General features: G+C 35.3%; 1 protein-coding gene across 1 annotated transcript in view; it reads left to right on the top strand.

Annotated features, from left to right (window-relative positions):
- The window catches only part of NBEA (neurobeachin), a 667,766-nt gene that overhangs the window by 186,357 nt on the left and 466,573 nt on the right, over positions 1-14,836 (top strand). Inside the window, exons 18-21 of the mRNA XM_052650319.1 lie at positions 10,555-10,663; positions 12,413-12,494; positions 12,722-12,845; positions 13,698-13,890. Of these exons, the coding sequence (XP_052506279.1) occupies positions 10,555-10,663; positions 12,413-12,494; positions 12,722-12,845; positions 13,698-13,890 (508 nt within the window). The remainder of the gene's footprint in view (positions 1-10,554; positions 10,664-12,412; positions 12,495-12,721; positions 12,846-13,697; positions 13,891-14,836) is intronic.

Raw genomic sequence — 14,836 nt, 5'->3', positions numbered from 1 at the left:
CTCAATTCTACCTGTAGTAAGGGAAATACAATCTAAAACTAAGCACATTGTTCATGTATTAGATGGATAGAAATCTCAAAATTCAGAATCCTTCTCTGTTAGCAAGGCACATGGGAAGAGCAAGCATCTCACACATTGCTAACGAGAGCATAACTAGTGTAACCCCATATAGAGTGCAGTTTATTTTCGTTGATATCTGTCAAAATTACAAATACATGTGCTTTTTAACCTAACAATTCATCAGTTGCAGGCATGTGAAATGATAGCTATTCAGAGTTATTCATTTTTTCTTTGTTTATAATAGTAAATGTTAGGAGAAATCATAAATTTCTAGTAATGGGGGAATTTGTTAACAAGTAAGTTATAGTTCATTTATTAAATGGAATACTATGTAGTTATAAGACAATGAGATAAGTCTCTACATACAGATATAACAACTATATTGTTAAAAGATTAAAAATAAATAGTAAAGATGGATATGTATTATTAATAGATGCTATTTTTGTTTAAAGAAGAGAACATGAGAACATAGTACTTATTATATTTGCAGTGAGAAAGTCTAATCGAATTCATAGGAAATAAATCAAGAGCAGTGGTTTCTAATGGGGAGTTGGTAGAAATGAAGGTATATATAGATTATGTTAATATTTTAATCATATTGATGTTAGTTATAGAAACAATTTTTCAGGAACAAATTGTTTAAAAAACTGCAAACATTGAATGTAAAAAGTGCCTTTAAAATCTTGAAAGGAATTACATTATAAATGGAATTACTTAAGTACAATCAATGACTGATTAGTTAAAATGAGTTATCTATTGGAGAATGATGAAGCAGGACCAGGCTTAAATACTTACCTACACAATTTAAGAATTGATGCTTTTGAACTGTGGTATTAGAGAAGACTCTTGAGAGTCCCTTGGACTGCAAGGAGATCCAACTAGTCCATTCTAAAAGAGATCAGCCCTGGGTGTTCTTTGGAAGGAATGATGCTAAAGCTGAAACTCCAGTACTTTGGCCACCTCATGTGAAGAGTTGACTCATTGGAAAAGACTCTGATACTGGGAGGGATTGGGAGCAGGAGGAGAAGGGGACGACCGAGGATGAGATGGCTGGATGGCATCACTGACTCGATGGACGTGAGTCTGAGTGAATTCCGGGAGATGGTGATGGACAGGGAGGCCTGGTGTGCTGCGATTCATGGGGCTGCAAAGAGTCGGACACCACTGAGCGACTGAACTGAACTGAACTGAGCACAGTTTAAATAATTCATATCAGTGTTACTATGAAATTAAATTTAGTAGTAAAAAGAAAAAACACTTAAGTGTTTTAAAGCATATACAGCTTGATGGTTAATAGATATAATTGATTAATAATATACATGTAGTTCATTGGCTCTCAAGTTGGACTGCCTAGGTTTGGATCTTACCTTAGCCGTGTGTTTTCTGAGCGGTTTCAGAAACATCTTTGAATCTCAGTTTTTATCCCTATAAATGAATAAAATTATACTGCTTCCCTCATTGAAATACATACTATATAATAAATATAATTGTTTACAGAATATTGCTACATGCTAATTTGAATAGTTAACAAAAAGGTTAATTATTTAAAGTGCAGTTTTGATAAAAGAATATTTCTTCCTTATGATATCTTACATACCTGACACCAAATATAAATATGAAACACTGCTGCTGCTGCTAAGTCACTTCAGTCGTGTCCAACTCTGTGCGACTCCATAGACGGCAGCTCACCAGGCTCCCCCATCCCTGGGATTCTGCAGGCAAGAGTACTGGACTGAGGTGCCATTGCCTTCTCCGTATGAAACACTAGTGGTATTCAAATAGAAATGAGATGTTTCTATTACAATCTAATCATTACTAGTATTTCAGGATTTGAAACAAAACACTATTAATAGCAGGAAATAGGTGCCATAATTAATATACCTACAATCCTAAGAGAGACATCTTTAAAACTGTTAAAAAATAAGATATCACCCAAAATCAGCATCTCATTTGTGTATGGGGGAATCATTCTATAGTGAAGCGAAATTGTGTCTGTGGGTGAAACTAAACTGAAGTCTAGATGGGGTCGTCTCTACTGAGTTTTCGATTTCTCTTAGTACCTAGGACACAGCTTGGGAGATAATCCATATACTTTGTGAGCTGAACTAGAGATAGGTTTGGCATCTCTCATAAAAATTGAGAAGTCTGTTCCAAATAATAAATGTAGTTACTCCCACTGCTTGACGATGGAACTTAAACCCCCTCTCCTTGAGTGAGGGATGGGCTTACTAGCTAACTTCCAAAAATAGTGAAATCTGATTGAGTTTTCACTATTGAATAAGATTAACATCACCAGTCATATGTCATTTTAATAGCATGTTCCCTGATGCGATATGATGAGAAGGGCACTTCATCTCTGTAGTATTCTTCTAAGAAACAAATAACCTCAGTCTAATTATGAGAAAGCATCATATGCCTCCCAGTTGAGTGACATTCTTCAGAATACTTGACTGGTACTCTTCAAAACTGTTAAAAGACATGAAACACAATGGATGGGAACCTGCTAAAGACCAGAAAGGTTTAAATGTACAGTGGTATTCTGGATTGGATACTGAACAGAGAAAAAAAAAAAAGTCATGATGAAATCTAAATAAAGTCTGTAGTTAATAATATTATACCTGTGTTCAGTCTTAGTTTTGACATATGTACCATGATTAGGTATGTTAACATATGGGAAAGCTGGTTAAGTAATACAAGGGACCTCTCTGTACTATCCTTTCAACTTTTCTGTAAATCTTAAGAATTTTCAAAATAAAAAGACATAGAAAATTGAGTAACCTTCTCTTTGATATGTGCTTGAATAGAAAGCCAACCTGGCCCTTCATGAAGATGGCTTAATTACAGTTACTCTCAGGACAGAATTCTGACAAATGTTTCAACTAGATGATCAAAATGCCCAATATTGTACCATAGTGAAACGATGACGATTTCAGCTTAAAATTTTTTAAGTACATGTTACTGAATATTTACTGTGGAAATAAACGTTTCTCAACCAAGTATGTTTGTCTAATGTCTTAAACTTCAAACACTGTTGCTTTTGGATGAATTCTAAAAGATAATTTCACTCAAAAGTATACTATTGGTAGTTAAATGAATCAAAATGCTGTCTGTTAGTTGTGCATTCTAGCAATTGCCTGTTACGTGTTGATAGTTGTTTAACCTAATAGCTTCTTTCTTTTTTGGACTAGTTGAAATTAGTCCAGTTTATTGTCTGTTAGTAAAAAGTACTGATGCAGATTCTGGGGATACAGCAGTTAAAAGAATGAAAAAAAAAAAAAAAAAAGCTGTCTTCTCATCTACTCTAAACTCCAAGCTTGGCTCTCTTCTACCAAAATGTTGGCTTTTGTAGGTACTTGGGTAGGTATAAATGAGTCTTGATGTTCTGTTGGGGTACTAGTAGAGTAAAAATGGCAATCTGTGAGGGTTTTTTCTCTCCCATGGTACTGACAAATGGCTAATGAAGTATGTTAGTAGCCTAACTTAAAGACTAAAATGCAGCAATTCTTGATCTCAGCGATCTCTGCCTTCCATTCTCTCTCCTCTCCTCTGTCTTCTCCTTCCAAGGCATATTAACTTTGACTTCTCTGTAAGTTACCATCAGAATGGCAAGAGGTTCCTGAAATGATGGGATGAATTTTCCTTGTCCTTGAACTTGTAAAAGTAAAAGGATATTGGAAGTAAAAGGATATTGGAGTGCTAGGATGCTGCCTTCAGGACCTACACCACGATAAGTTAAATACTTCAGATCAGTGTGCTTAGAGGGACCTTTGCCTTACAGCAACCTCAGGGAGGGACTTCATATAAAATTTACATCAGGGGGATCTGAGTGCAACATTGTGAAAACAGGAGATAACAACTCGTCTGAAGGGGCGTAAAAGACAGAGACAAGAGATAAGAGAGAATCAAGTTATGTACTCAATGAAATAGAACTAGTGTGGAAGCTTTGATGGAATCTCTCAACTTTATTTTTTGGAAGTGCATCTGGAATTCAAGGAGACTACCAAAGGTGACATTCTGCCTCTTTAAATTATTATTTTTCTGTATTCATCCAAATTAGTAAACCGAAGATCTCAAAGAATGGACCAAAAACATAAAATGAGAGAAAATATAAAGGCATAGAAGACTTACCAGGACTGTTAAGGATAATTGGAGAAGAAACAAGATGGGTAAAAAAGATATCATGAAACACTTTGTACCACTAAAATCTTAAAGATGTTGAGGAAAATATAACAAAATTCCTTTCAGATGTGTAGCTCAGTACACAAAAGTAAGGAACATTTTCTCATATGCCAAAAATGAATATCAAACAAAATAGGAGTTATAATTCTTAAGAGACAAGATCATATTGAAACAAGCTATTTAGCTTTTAAACAAATAACAAATAACTTCTGGAAATGAAAAGGTACTAACTTAACAACTCCATGGACATGTTAAACAGATTATGTAACTTAAGAAAGAATTGGTGAACTAGAAGAAATATGTATAAGGAACACCTAGAAACAAAGATGACAAATAGGAAAGGAGGTTAAGTATGTATAGAAAGAATGAAAGATTTCATAGAATAAAATACCTAGGAATAAGTTTAACCAAGGAAGTTGAAAGATCTGTATACTGAAAACTATGACATTGATAAAGAAAAGAAAAAAGTGAAGACACAGACAAAGGTAAAGATATACCATGCTCATGGTTTGGAAGAATCAATTTTGTTAAAATGCCCATACTACCCAAAGTGATCTACAAATTGAATGCAATTGCTATCAAAATGAAAATGGCATTTGCTTACAGAAATTGACAAACAGTTCTAAAATGTTTATGGAACCATAGAAGACACTGAATAACCGAAGCAGCCTTGAGAATGAGCAAAGCTGAAGGCATCACATTTCCTGATTTTAGATTATAATCCAAATTTACAGTTTTTAAAACCATATACTCTTGGCATAAAACAGACACATAAATAAGTCAATGGAACAAAATAGTCCAGAAGTACAGCTGAAATACATGACCAGTATTTCTTGACAAAGGAGCCAAGACATAAGAACGAGGGAAAAATAATCTCTTCAGTAAATAATGGGAAAACTGGACCAAGTTCAATTCAGTTCAGTCGCTCAGTTGTGACTGACTCTTTGCAACCCCATGGACTGCAGCATGCCAGGCCTCCCTGTCCATCACTAACTCCCGGAGTTTACTCAAACCCATGTCCATTGAGTTGGTGATGCCATCCAAGCATCTCATTCTCTGTCATCCCCTTCTCCTCCTGCCTTCCTTCCATCTTTCCCAGCCTCAGAGTCTTGTCAAATAAGTCAACTCTTTCCATCAAGTGGCCAAAGTATTGGAGTTTCAGCTTCAACATCAGTTCTTCCAATGAATATTCAGGACTGATTTCCTTTAGGATTGATTGGTTTTATCTCTTTGCAGTCCAAGGGACTCTCAAGAGTCTTCTCCAACACTACAGTTCCAAAGCATCAATTCTTCAGTGCTCAGCTTTCTTCACAGTCCAACTCTCACATCTATACATGACTCCTGGAAAAACCATAGCCTTGACTAGATGGACCTTTGTTGACAAAGTAATGTCTCTGTTTTTAATATGCTGTCTAGGTTGGTCATAACTTACCTTCCAAGGAGTAAATGTCTTTTAATTCCATGGCTTCAGTCACCATCTGCGGTGATTTTGGAGCCCAAAAATAAAGTCAGACACTGTTTCCACTGTTCCCCCATCTATTTGCCATGAAGTGATGGGACCGGATGCCATGATCTTAGTTTTCTGAATGTTGAGTTTTAAGCCAACTTTTTCATTCTCCTCTTTCACTTTCATTAAGAGGCTCTTTAGTTCTTCTTCACTTTCTGCCATAAGGGTGGTATCATCTGCATATCTGAGGTTATTGATATTTTTCCTGACAGTCTTGATTCCAGCTTGTGCTTCCTCCAGCCCAGCATTGCTCATGATGTACTACGTATATAAGTTAAATGAGAAAGGTGACAATATACAGCCTTGACATACTCCTTTTCCTATTTGTTCCATGTCCAGTTCTAACTGTTGCTTCTTGACCGGCATACAGATTTCTCAAGAGGCAGGTCAGGTGGTGTGGTATTCCCATCTCTTTCAGAATTTTCCACAGTTTATTGTGAGCCACACAGTCAAAGGCTTTGATGTAGTCAATAAAGCAGAAATAGATGTTTTTCTGGAACTCTCCTGCTTTTTCACTGATCCAGCGGATGTTGGCAATTTGATCTCTGGTTCCTCTGCCTTTTCTAAAACCAGCTTGAACATCAGGAAGTTCACAGTTCACGTATTGTTGAAGCCCGCCTTGAAGAAATTTGAGCATTACTTTACTAGCCTGTGAGATGAGTGTAATTATGTGGTAGTTTGAGCATTTTTTGGCATTGCCTTTCTTTGAGATTGGAATGAAAACTGACCTTTTCCAGTCGTGTGGCCACTGCTGAGTTTTCCAAATTTGCTGGCATATTGAGTGCAGCACTTTCACAGCATCATCTTTTAGTATTTGAAGTAGCTCAACTGGAATTCCATCACCTCCACTGCTTTGTTCGTAGCAATGCTTCCTAAGGCCCACTTGACTTCTCATTCCAGGATGTCTGGCTCTAGGTGAGTGATCACACCATCATGATTATCTTGGTCGTAAAGATCTTTTTTCTACAGTTCTTCTGTGTATTCTTGCCACCTCTTCTTTATATCTTCTGCTTCTGTTTGGTCCATACCATTTCTGTCCTTTATCGAGCCCATCTTTGCATGAAATGTTCCCTTGGTGTCTCTAATTTTCCTGAAGAGATCTCTAGTCTTTCCCATTCTGTTGTTTTCCTCTAGGTCTTTGCATTGATTGCTGAGAAAGGCTTTCTTATCTCTCCTTGCTATTCTTTGGAACTCTGCATTCAGATGCTTATATCTTTCCTTTTCTCTGCTTTTCACTTCCCTTCTTTTCACAGCTATTTGTAAGGTCTCCTCAGACAGCCATTTTGCTTTTTTGAATTTCTTTTTCTTGGGATTGGTCTTGATCAATACCCTCTTCCAGCAACACAAGACTCTACACATGGACATCACCAAATGGCCAACACTGAAATCAGATTGATTATATTCTTTGCAGCCCGAAATGGAGAAGCTCTATACAGTCAGCAAAAACAAGACCGGAACCTGACTATGGCTCAGATCATGAATTCTTTATTGCCAAATTCAGACTTAAATTGAAGAAAGTAGGGAAAACTACTAGCCTATTCAGTTATGACCTAAATCAAATCCCTTATGATTATACAGTGAAAGTGAGAAATAGTTGTAAGGGACTAGATCTGATAGAGTCCCTGATGAACTGTGGGCGAAGGTTCATGAAAACTGGACAACCAAATGCCAAAGGATGAAACTAGAATTCTGCCTTACACATTAGATAAAAATTAACTCAAAATGAAAAAGAAAAAATAACTCAAAATGGATTAAAGACTTGAGCATTACACCAGAAAACATAGCTCCTTGATGTCAGTCTTGGCAGTGGTTTTATGAATTTTACAACAAAAGCAAAAATAATCAATTATGTCAGTCTAAAAAATTTCTGTCCAGCAAAGGAAAACCAACAATATGAAAAAGAAACCTACTGAATGGGAAAAATATTTGCAAATCATATCACTGATAAGATATTAATATATAAAATTATAAAGACTTAATAAACTTAGGAGCAAACAACCCAATTTAGAAATAGAAGATGTGAGTAGACATTTTCCCAAGGAAGACCTACAACAGGTACATGAAAATGTGCTCAGTATCCCTAGTGCAAATCTAAGCCATACCTGTTAGAATGACTGTTATCAAAAGAGTAAGAGACACAAAGAAAACAGTCCATGTGCACTGTTAATGTGAATATGTCAGTGCATCCACTATGGAAAACATAATGGAGATTCTTCAAAAAAATTAAAAGTAGAACTACCATATGGTCCAATGATGTCACTTCTGGGAATCTATATACAATGGGATTAAAATCAGAATCTCAAAGAGATTTCTGTACCCTATATTCATTACAGCATTATTTGCAAATAGCCAGGACATGGAAACAGCCTAAATATTCATCTGTGGATGAATAGATAAAGAAAACGTGGATAGTTAGGCTGTAGATTTCCCTGTTTTTTTAATTTATAAAGTGGAATATTACTCAGTCATAAAAATAAAGCTGTCCTGTCACATGGCACAACTTGGATGGATCTTGAGGGCTCTATACTAAGTGAAATAAGTCAGACAGAAAAGACAAATACTCTGCCATCTCATTCATAGAGAACAAATGGGGTGCTTCCCACAGCCTGCAGGGTAGAGACTAGGAGAAATGAGTGGATGAGGTTAAAAGGTACAAGCTTCCAGTTGTAAGATAAATGAGGTCTGGGGATGAAGTGTACAGTATGGTCACTATAGTTAACAATACTTTATTGTATATTTGAAAGTTTCTAAGAGAATAGATTTCACCACAAGAAAATGTTTTCATCACAAGGTTTGTGAAATTGCTAGAGGAAGTAAATACCACACTTGTAAATAACTCCTGTGTATAAAAAGAAATCACAATGAAAAATAGAAGATAATTTGGTTTGAATAAAAGCAGAACCACAATGCAGTCCTCATGCATTGCTGATGAACTGAATGCATAGAGTTGGGTCTTTCCTTAGAAGTCCTATGTGAAACAAAATCATGTGATTTATAGAGCCAGTGTACCCGCTTTATGCATGAAATGATGAACGCCATTTTTGGCTTTATCTTGACTGCCATGCAGCAGCGTTTATTGGTGAGCATTGTTTTAAAGGAAACTGCAAGAGGAAGCTGCCTCATCTCTTCCCTGGTGTAAACACAATATTCTTCAAGTCCCCCGAAGAATTGAAATTAAGCTCCTGAATAAGCATTTACACTGTAGAAGATAATCAAGAAAGCATGCATTTCTTTAGTAGTTGAAATTGTAGTGTCACAGTTAAGAGATTGCCCTAAATTTCAGATAGCCTAATTTAACCAGTTCTGTGTATCAAAAAGATACATCAAGGGATATATATTGGCATTTGTGTTTTCCTGACCAGATACAAATGAAAGTGCCTGACTTCCTTTCCTTAGGTGTGGCTTGAGTTGGAAGAGACCAAAGTCTCCCCCTTGGTAATCCTGTAATATCCATCTGTCGTGACATACATATAACTATTTGACTTCCCAGTCTTATTTGTTTTGCAAACACCTGTTAGACACTTGCCCTAGCTGCTGTTTCCCCTTCTGGGCTGAGGAAGATTGAGTTGAGGGTATCAGCTGTCCTACCTCTTTTGTGTTGTGTATTGTAGAGTTAGAAGGCTAATGGAAGAGGATTTCCTGGTGACTGGTGTCCAGATAAATTGTTCATTATTTGATTTCTATATTAAGATGGCAGAAGCTCCTGTTACAGACAGTGAAGTTTTAGTAACTTACCACACTAGTAGTTTCTTTTTTATTCACTTAAGAGCCAAGTAGGTATCCTCAGTAGGTGATTTCTGTAAGTGATGCTCCTTTCATCTGGTACCTCTTCATCCTTATCTTAAAGCTTCTGTGTTGCTTCTATGGGGAAGAGTTTTTTCTGTGGCCTAGACCTAAAATTGACCCACAAAGTTTCTGCTCAAATTCCATTGACTAGAACTCAGTTTAGAGGCCACACCTAGCTGCAATAGAGACTAGAATTACAGTACAGCTATGGGCTCAGGAAAAAAAGAACAAAAGTTTGGTGATTATCTAGTCAGTTTATGTCATAGTTGCCAAATCCAAACAACAAGGAAAATCAGTGTAAGAAATGAAATACTGAGGGTTGAGAGCCAAGAAGATCCAGATCCAGACCTGTAAGAAAGTGATGTAAATGAGAGGTGAGTAGTAATTCCCTGGGCTCAAGCCAAGTGTTCCAGGAGGTCTCTAATAGAGCTGTGCTGCAGTCCATGAGGTTGCAGAGTTGGACACGACTTAACAACTGAGCAACAACAAAAATTCTAGGTATGGATTTGTTGGAGGAGCAGTTAAATGAGCCACAAATACAAGCAGTAATGAGTTTCCTTTACTTCTGCCAAATTGCTTTGTATTCATTTTTAACCATAATTTGAAATTTTTGCTATTAAAGTTTTACATAGATTATTTCATAGAATTTTGACAGAAAGGCTTTGAAAACTTTGTGCTCTATGTGTTAAGGGAAACCAATTTAGCATAATAAAATAACTCCTAAATAGTTATTAGAAATTTGAAAATTACAGCTGTCAACATTTATATAATATTTTGTAATTTGTATACCTAACATTTCAGTTTGTGCAGATGTTTTGAGAAGTGTTTAAGTAGTAGTCCTGGTAATTTAGAAGGCAGCTATGCTATAAACTGTCATTTATTTTAGAAGATGAAAGTTAGTAAACATAACCACTTCTGTAATTCTGTATCTGCTTATAGATTTTACTACTTACCCTGAAAGCCATATGGTTAGAAAATCCAGTGTGTTTAATAGTATTATGTTTTTCCCCCTTTTTCTTCAGAAGAAAAGTTGAAATCATGCATACCCACAGCCTTTTCACTCTTCTTGGAGAAAGGCTGATGTTGCACACAAACACTGTGACTGTGACCACGTACAACACACTTTATGAGGTAAAATTTTTTAAATGTGTGATGAGAATTTTAAACGTATGCAGTGGAAGCTTTCTATGTGATTGAAATAGTAGTTGGTCATTTAATCTAAAAAGGTAGTAATTCTTAAAAAATAATGAACGCGTAGTTACATTTTTAAAACTTTGTTTTAAAACATATCCTTGTACAATTATTTAGCAGTCTTCCTATGTTGTGCCTAGGCCTTTTCTTTGAGTATTTATACAACAAAGTGTTTGTTTCAATAAAAGTATGGGAGTGAAGATAAGGATGCTTGTGCCCTATATTTATTATTTTAATAATAGTAGGTTATTTTTAATTTTCAGTCAGTACCTTTTTGATACACATTTATAGTATACTTAAGTAAATGTCCTATCTTCTTAATGCCACTGCTGGATGCCATGATCTTTTTCTGATTTGAAAGGGCCATCCATCCCTGTCTCTTGATTATTTTACTCTCCATCCTCAACTTTTATAAGTAGCTATGTATAACTAAGCTCTCAAGTAACTTGTATAGTTTCCTCAAAGTTTTCTATATGACTTTAGGTTGAACTATTTAAAAAGTTTCATTCAAAACTCTGTGTGTTAACCTAAGTCATGAAATTAAGTCATAATATAAAGTGATATCATTATTAAATATAATTTCATTGGGTTTTTTAATATATGCAAGAAAAAAGGTAAACACAGGGTATAGCCTAAAATACAGTGAAAAATCATATATGCATAATTTATATATGATTATTCATTCTTTACTGTGACAGATGTTTATTGACTATGGGCAGTGTGTTAGGCACTTTGCTAATTGCTAGGAATGTAGCAGTGAAAAGGATGTATAGGAATCCTGCACTCATAGAGCTTGGGTGCTAGTAGAAAAGTCAGTAAATGTTTTAGAATTCTGTCTTTCCTTTATATGGTCAGCTTTGGTAATTTCTTGTTACTTAAAAGAAGTTTAACAAAAAAAACTCATTGGGGGACTTCCCTGGTGGTCCAGTGGTTAAGAATTGCCTTACAGTGCCAGGGACATGGGTTTGATCCCTGGTCCTAGAAGATCTAAGCCCATGCCCCACAGGTCCTGAGCCTACATTCTAGGACCCATGGGCTACAACTCCTGAAGTCTGGGCACCTAGAGCCCATGCTCTGTAACAAAAGAAGCACCGGAATAAGCCCACGCACCACAACGAAGAGTAGCCCCTGCTTACCCCAACTAGAGAAAGCCCACGTGCAGCAACAAACACCCAGTACAGCCAAAGATAAATAAATTAATTAAAACTTAAAAAACAAACACCTCATTGGTTAATGACAATGAGCCACATTTTTTATAAAGATTTTTTTCTTTATCATTCTTCATTTGAAGTTGCAATCCAGGCTCAGTCATTATTTTCTTATTTACTGATTTTCTAAGTTTGTTTTTTTTAATGACAAAATAACAGTCAAATGTTTACAGTCCCCAATTTAAATGTTTTAAAGATGTGCACTGAAAAGTGATTTCAAACAGAATTCGTTCTTGGAATTCCTAATGAATCTTTCCTTCTATAGATACTGGCTTTACTTTTGTCTGTATCTGTAACAAAGAAAATTTAAAGACTGTAGAGTTAAAAGAGTTTAGAAGTATGTGGAATTTACTGGAAGACCCTTTAAAAGATATATTTCTTTTGATTTGAACAAATAGACATTTTTTGCAGATTCGTTGTATATCTATAATTTGCAATTATGAATTTATTTTCTAAATGAAATTCAAATTCTGTCTTTCAGATTTTGACAGAGCAAGTATGTACTCAAGTTGTACACAAACCGCATCCAGAGCCAGATTCTACAGTGAAAATTCAGAATCCAAGTGAGCAAAGAGCAGTTCTTTAATGCAGTAGTAACATGGTAACATGTGAAACTAAATCAAAACTTTTCCCAACCACCTGAGTCGGTATGGCATTTATAGTTTAACTTATGACATTTACAACTCGCCTACCATCATGCTAAGCATTTAGTTGAAAATCAGTAAATACTGTTTGAGCAGAAAATATGATGCAATTATAAGTCTTTACTGTAACTTTTATTTGTTTTCAGTGATTCTTAAAGTGGTGGCAACTTTGTTGAAAAACTCTACACCAAGTGCAGAACTCATGGAAGTTCGTCGTTTATTTTTATCTGATATGATAAAACTTTTCAGTAACAGCCGAGAAAATAGAAGGTGAGTAGTTTGAATACAATTACAAAGCTTTATCCCGTAACTAATCTTATTTTCTCTCCATTATTTTCAGTCTCTTGCAAAGAAAAAATTTACATATCCTATATTGCTAATGCTTTCAATCATTAGAAAAGGCATTTATGTCTGTGATATAGTTTGCATACTTTTATTTATTTTTATATAATTTTATTTAACTTTATGGGTAATACATTTTAATTATATATAGGAATACACATACCCCAAACCCCTTATTTAAAATGTACACTTCCTTTTCCTGGTCATTGTCTACCACCAACAATACTTTAAGTGAAACTATGTTGGATTTGCTCAGATCATCTATGTTTTTCTTAAGGTGGTCTAATAACTGATTATTGTCATGTATTTTTAAATTGGTTGGCTAGGACATGGGGTACAGTTCGGAACCACGGTTCCTGCATGAGTTAAATTTATCAAATATTGATTGAATGTCTGCCATATATAAAGCACTATGCTGCACAGGTTATCTTGGTGTACATTGTATTTGGCACAGTTTAGTGGGAAAGATAACAGTGAAATGATGATTAATTTATCATATGTTAAGTGCATTGTGAGTACTACATGTGATGAGGGAGTAGGGAAACAATAACTAATCTAACTGGAAGTGTCAGGAAAGCAGTTTTAAATTATAATATGGATTTATCTATGTAGAAAAATGGAGAAAGTCATTCCAGGTTAGAGTATTAAATGTACAGAATAACTGTATACTTTGATTTACCTAAGTCAGATCATATTTTTGCTATTTATCTCAAATAGTAAATTCTAATATAATCTAAAAATTTTTAATGAGTTTCTATCCCCCCCGCCACCCCCAACAAGATGCTTATTGCAGTGTTCAGTGTGGCAAGATTGGATGTTTTCTCTTGGCTATATCAATCCTAAAAATTCTGAGGAACAGAAGATCACAGAGATGGTCTACAATATCTTCCGGATTCTTTTGTATCATGCCATAAAATATGAATGGGGAGGCTGGAGAGTCTGGGTGGATACCCTCTCAATAGCTCATTCCAAGGTAACAAGGGATTTAACATTTTACATCACCAGGGTTTCAGCTGTGTATTAAATGTCTGTAAACACTCTCTTGGCGCCATCTTGTGGGCATCTTGCGTTATGGCTGATTCCTTTATCACAATTTTCTTTCTGTTGTTTCTGTTTTTCTATTTTAGGGGTCCTGTTATAATTAAATTTTACACTGTAGATGCGACCCCCACATATGTTTTATAGGATATCTGGGAACTTATGTCTTAGTCTTTTAACTCTAACGTCTGTACTGGGTCTTATAAGAATGTTTCGTGAAAGAGAGTCTGATATATACTTTTTAAGCCTTTCTAAATTGGAAACTGTTTTTAAGTGAATAATAAATACATTTAAAGTACTGAAGTTTAGTGTTGTTCTTAATTGAATTATCTTTATTTTTAATCCTAAGAATCAATGTTTGTTTATATTTTAAATATTGTCTGATTTTGGGGAAAAGGAAGTAGTGAATTAAAATTTAGAATATGTACATATTAGAGTACAGAAGTTCAATTAAGATTTCTCATCATGTGGTGGTGTCATAGGAGAAGCATAGGTGTCAGAAGTTGGCTTTTGATCCAGTCTCTGCCACAGTTCAATTTTGTGGCATTAGGAAACTCATTTCATCCCTTTGCACAATGGTTATTAGGCTTTATTGGCTGTGCATCCTCTAATGCAACTACTCAGCTCTGTCATGCATTGTGAAAATAACCATAGACAGTATGTAAAGTTTGAACATGGCTGTATTCTAAACAGGAAATAAGCAGATTTGATCCATGGGCCATAGTTTGCTAAGCCCTACTTTGGAGACTTGATTTTTTTCCTGTAAAAAAAGGGGTTTTATATTAAGATAATCCTCAAAGCAAGATCTCAACCTTAAATTCTATTATACTGTCATTTGAAATATAAATTAACATCATATGTGTCTACAGGATTTTAAACAT

The sequence above is a fragment of the Budorcas taxicolor genome, chromosome 12, assembly GCF_023091745.1.
Source record: "Budorcas taxicolor isolate Tak-1 chromosome 12, Takin1.1, whole genome shotgun sequence".
NCBI lineage: Eukaryota > Metazoa > Chordata > Mammalia > Artiodactyla > Bovidae > Budorcas > Budorcas taxicolor.
The sequence above is the reverse complement of the archived record's forward strand: the minus strand, read 5'-3'. Positions and strand labels throughout refer to the sequence as shown.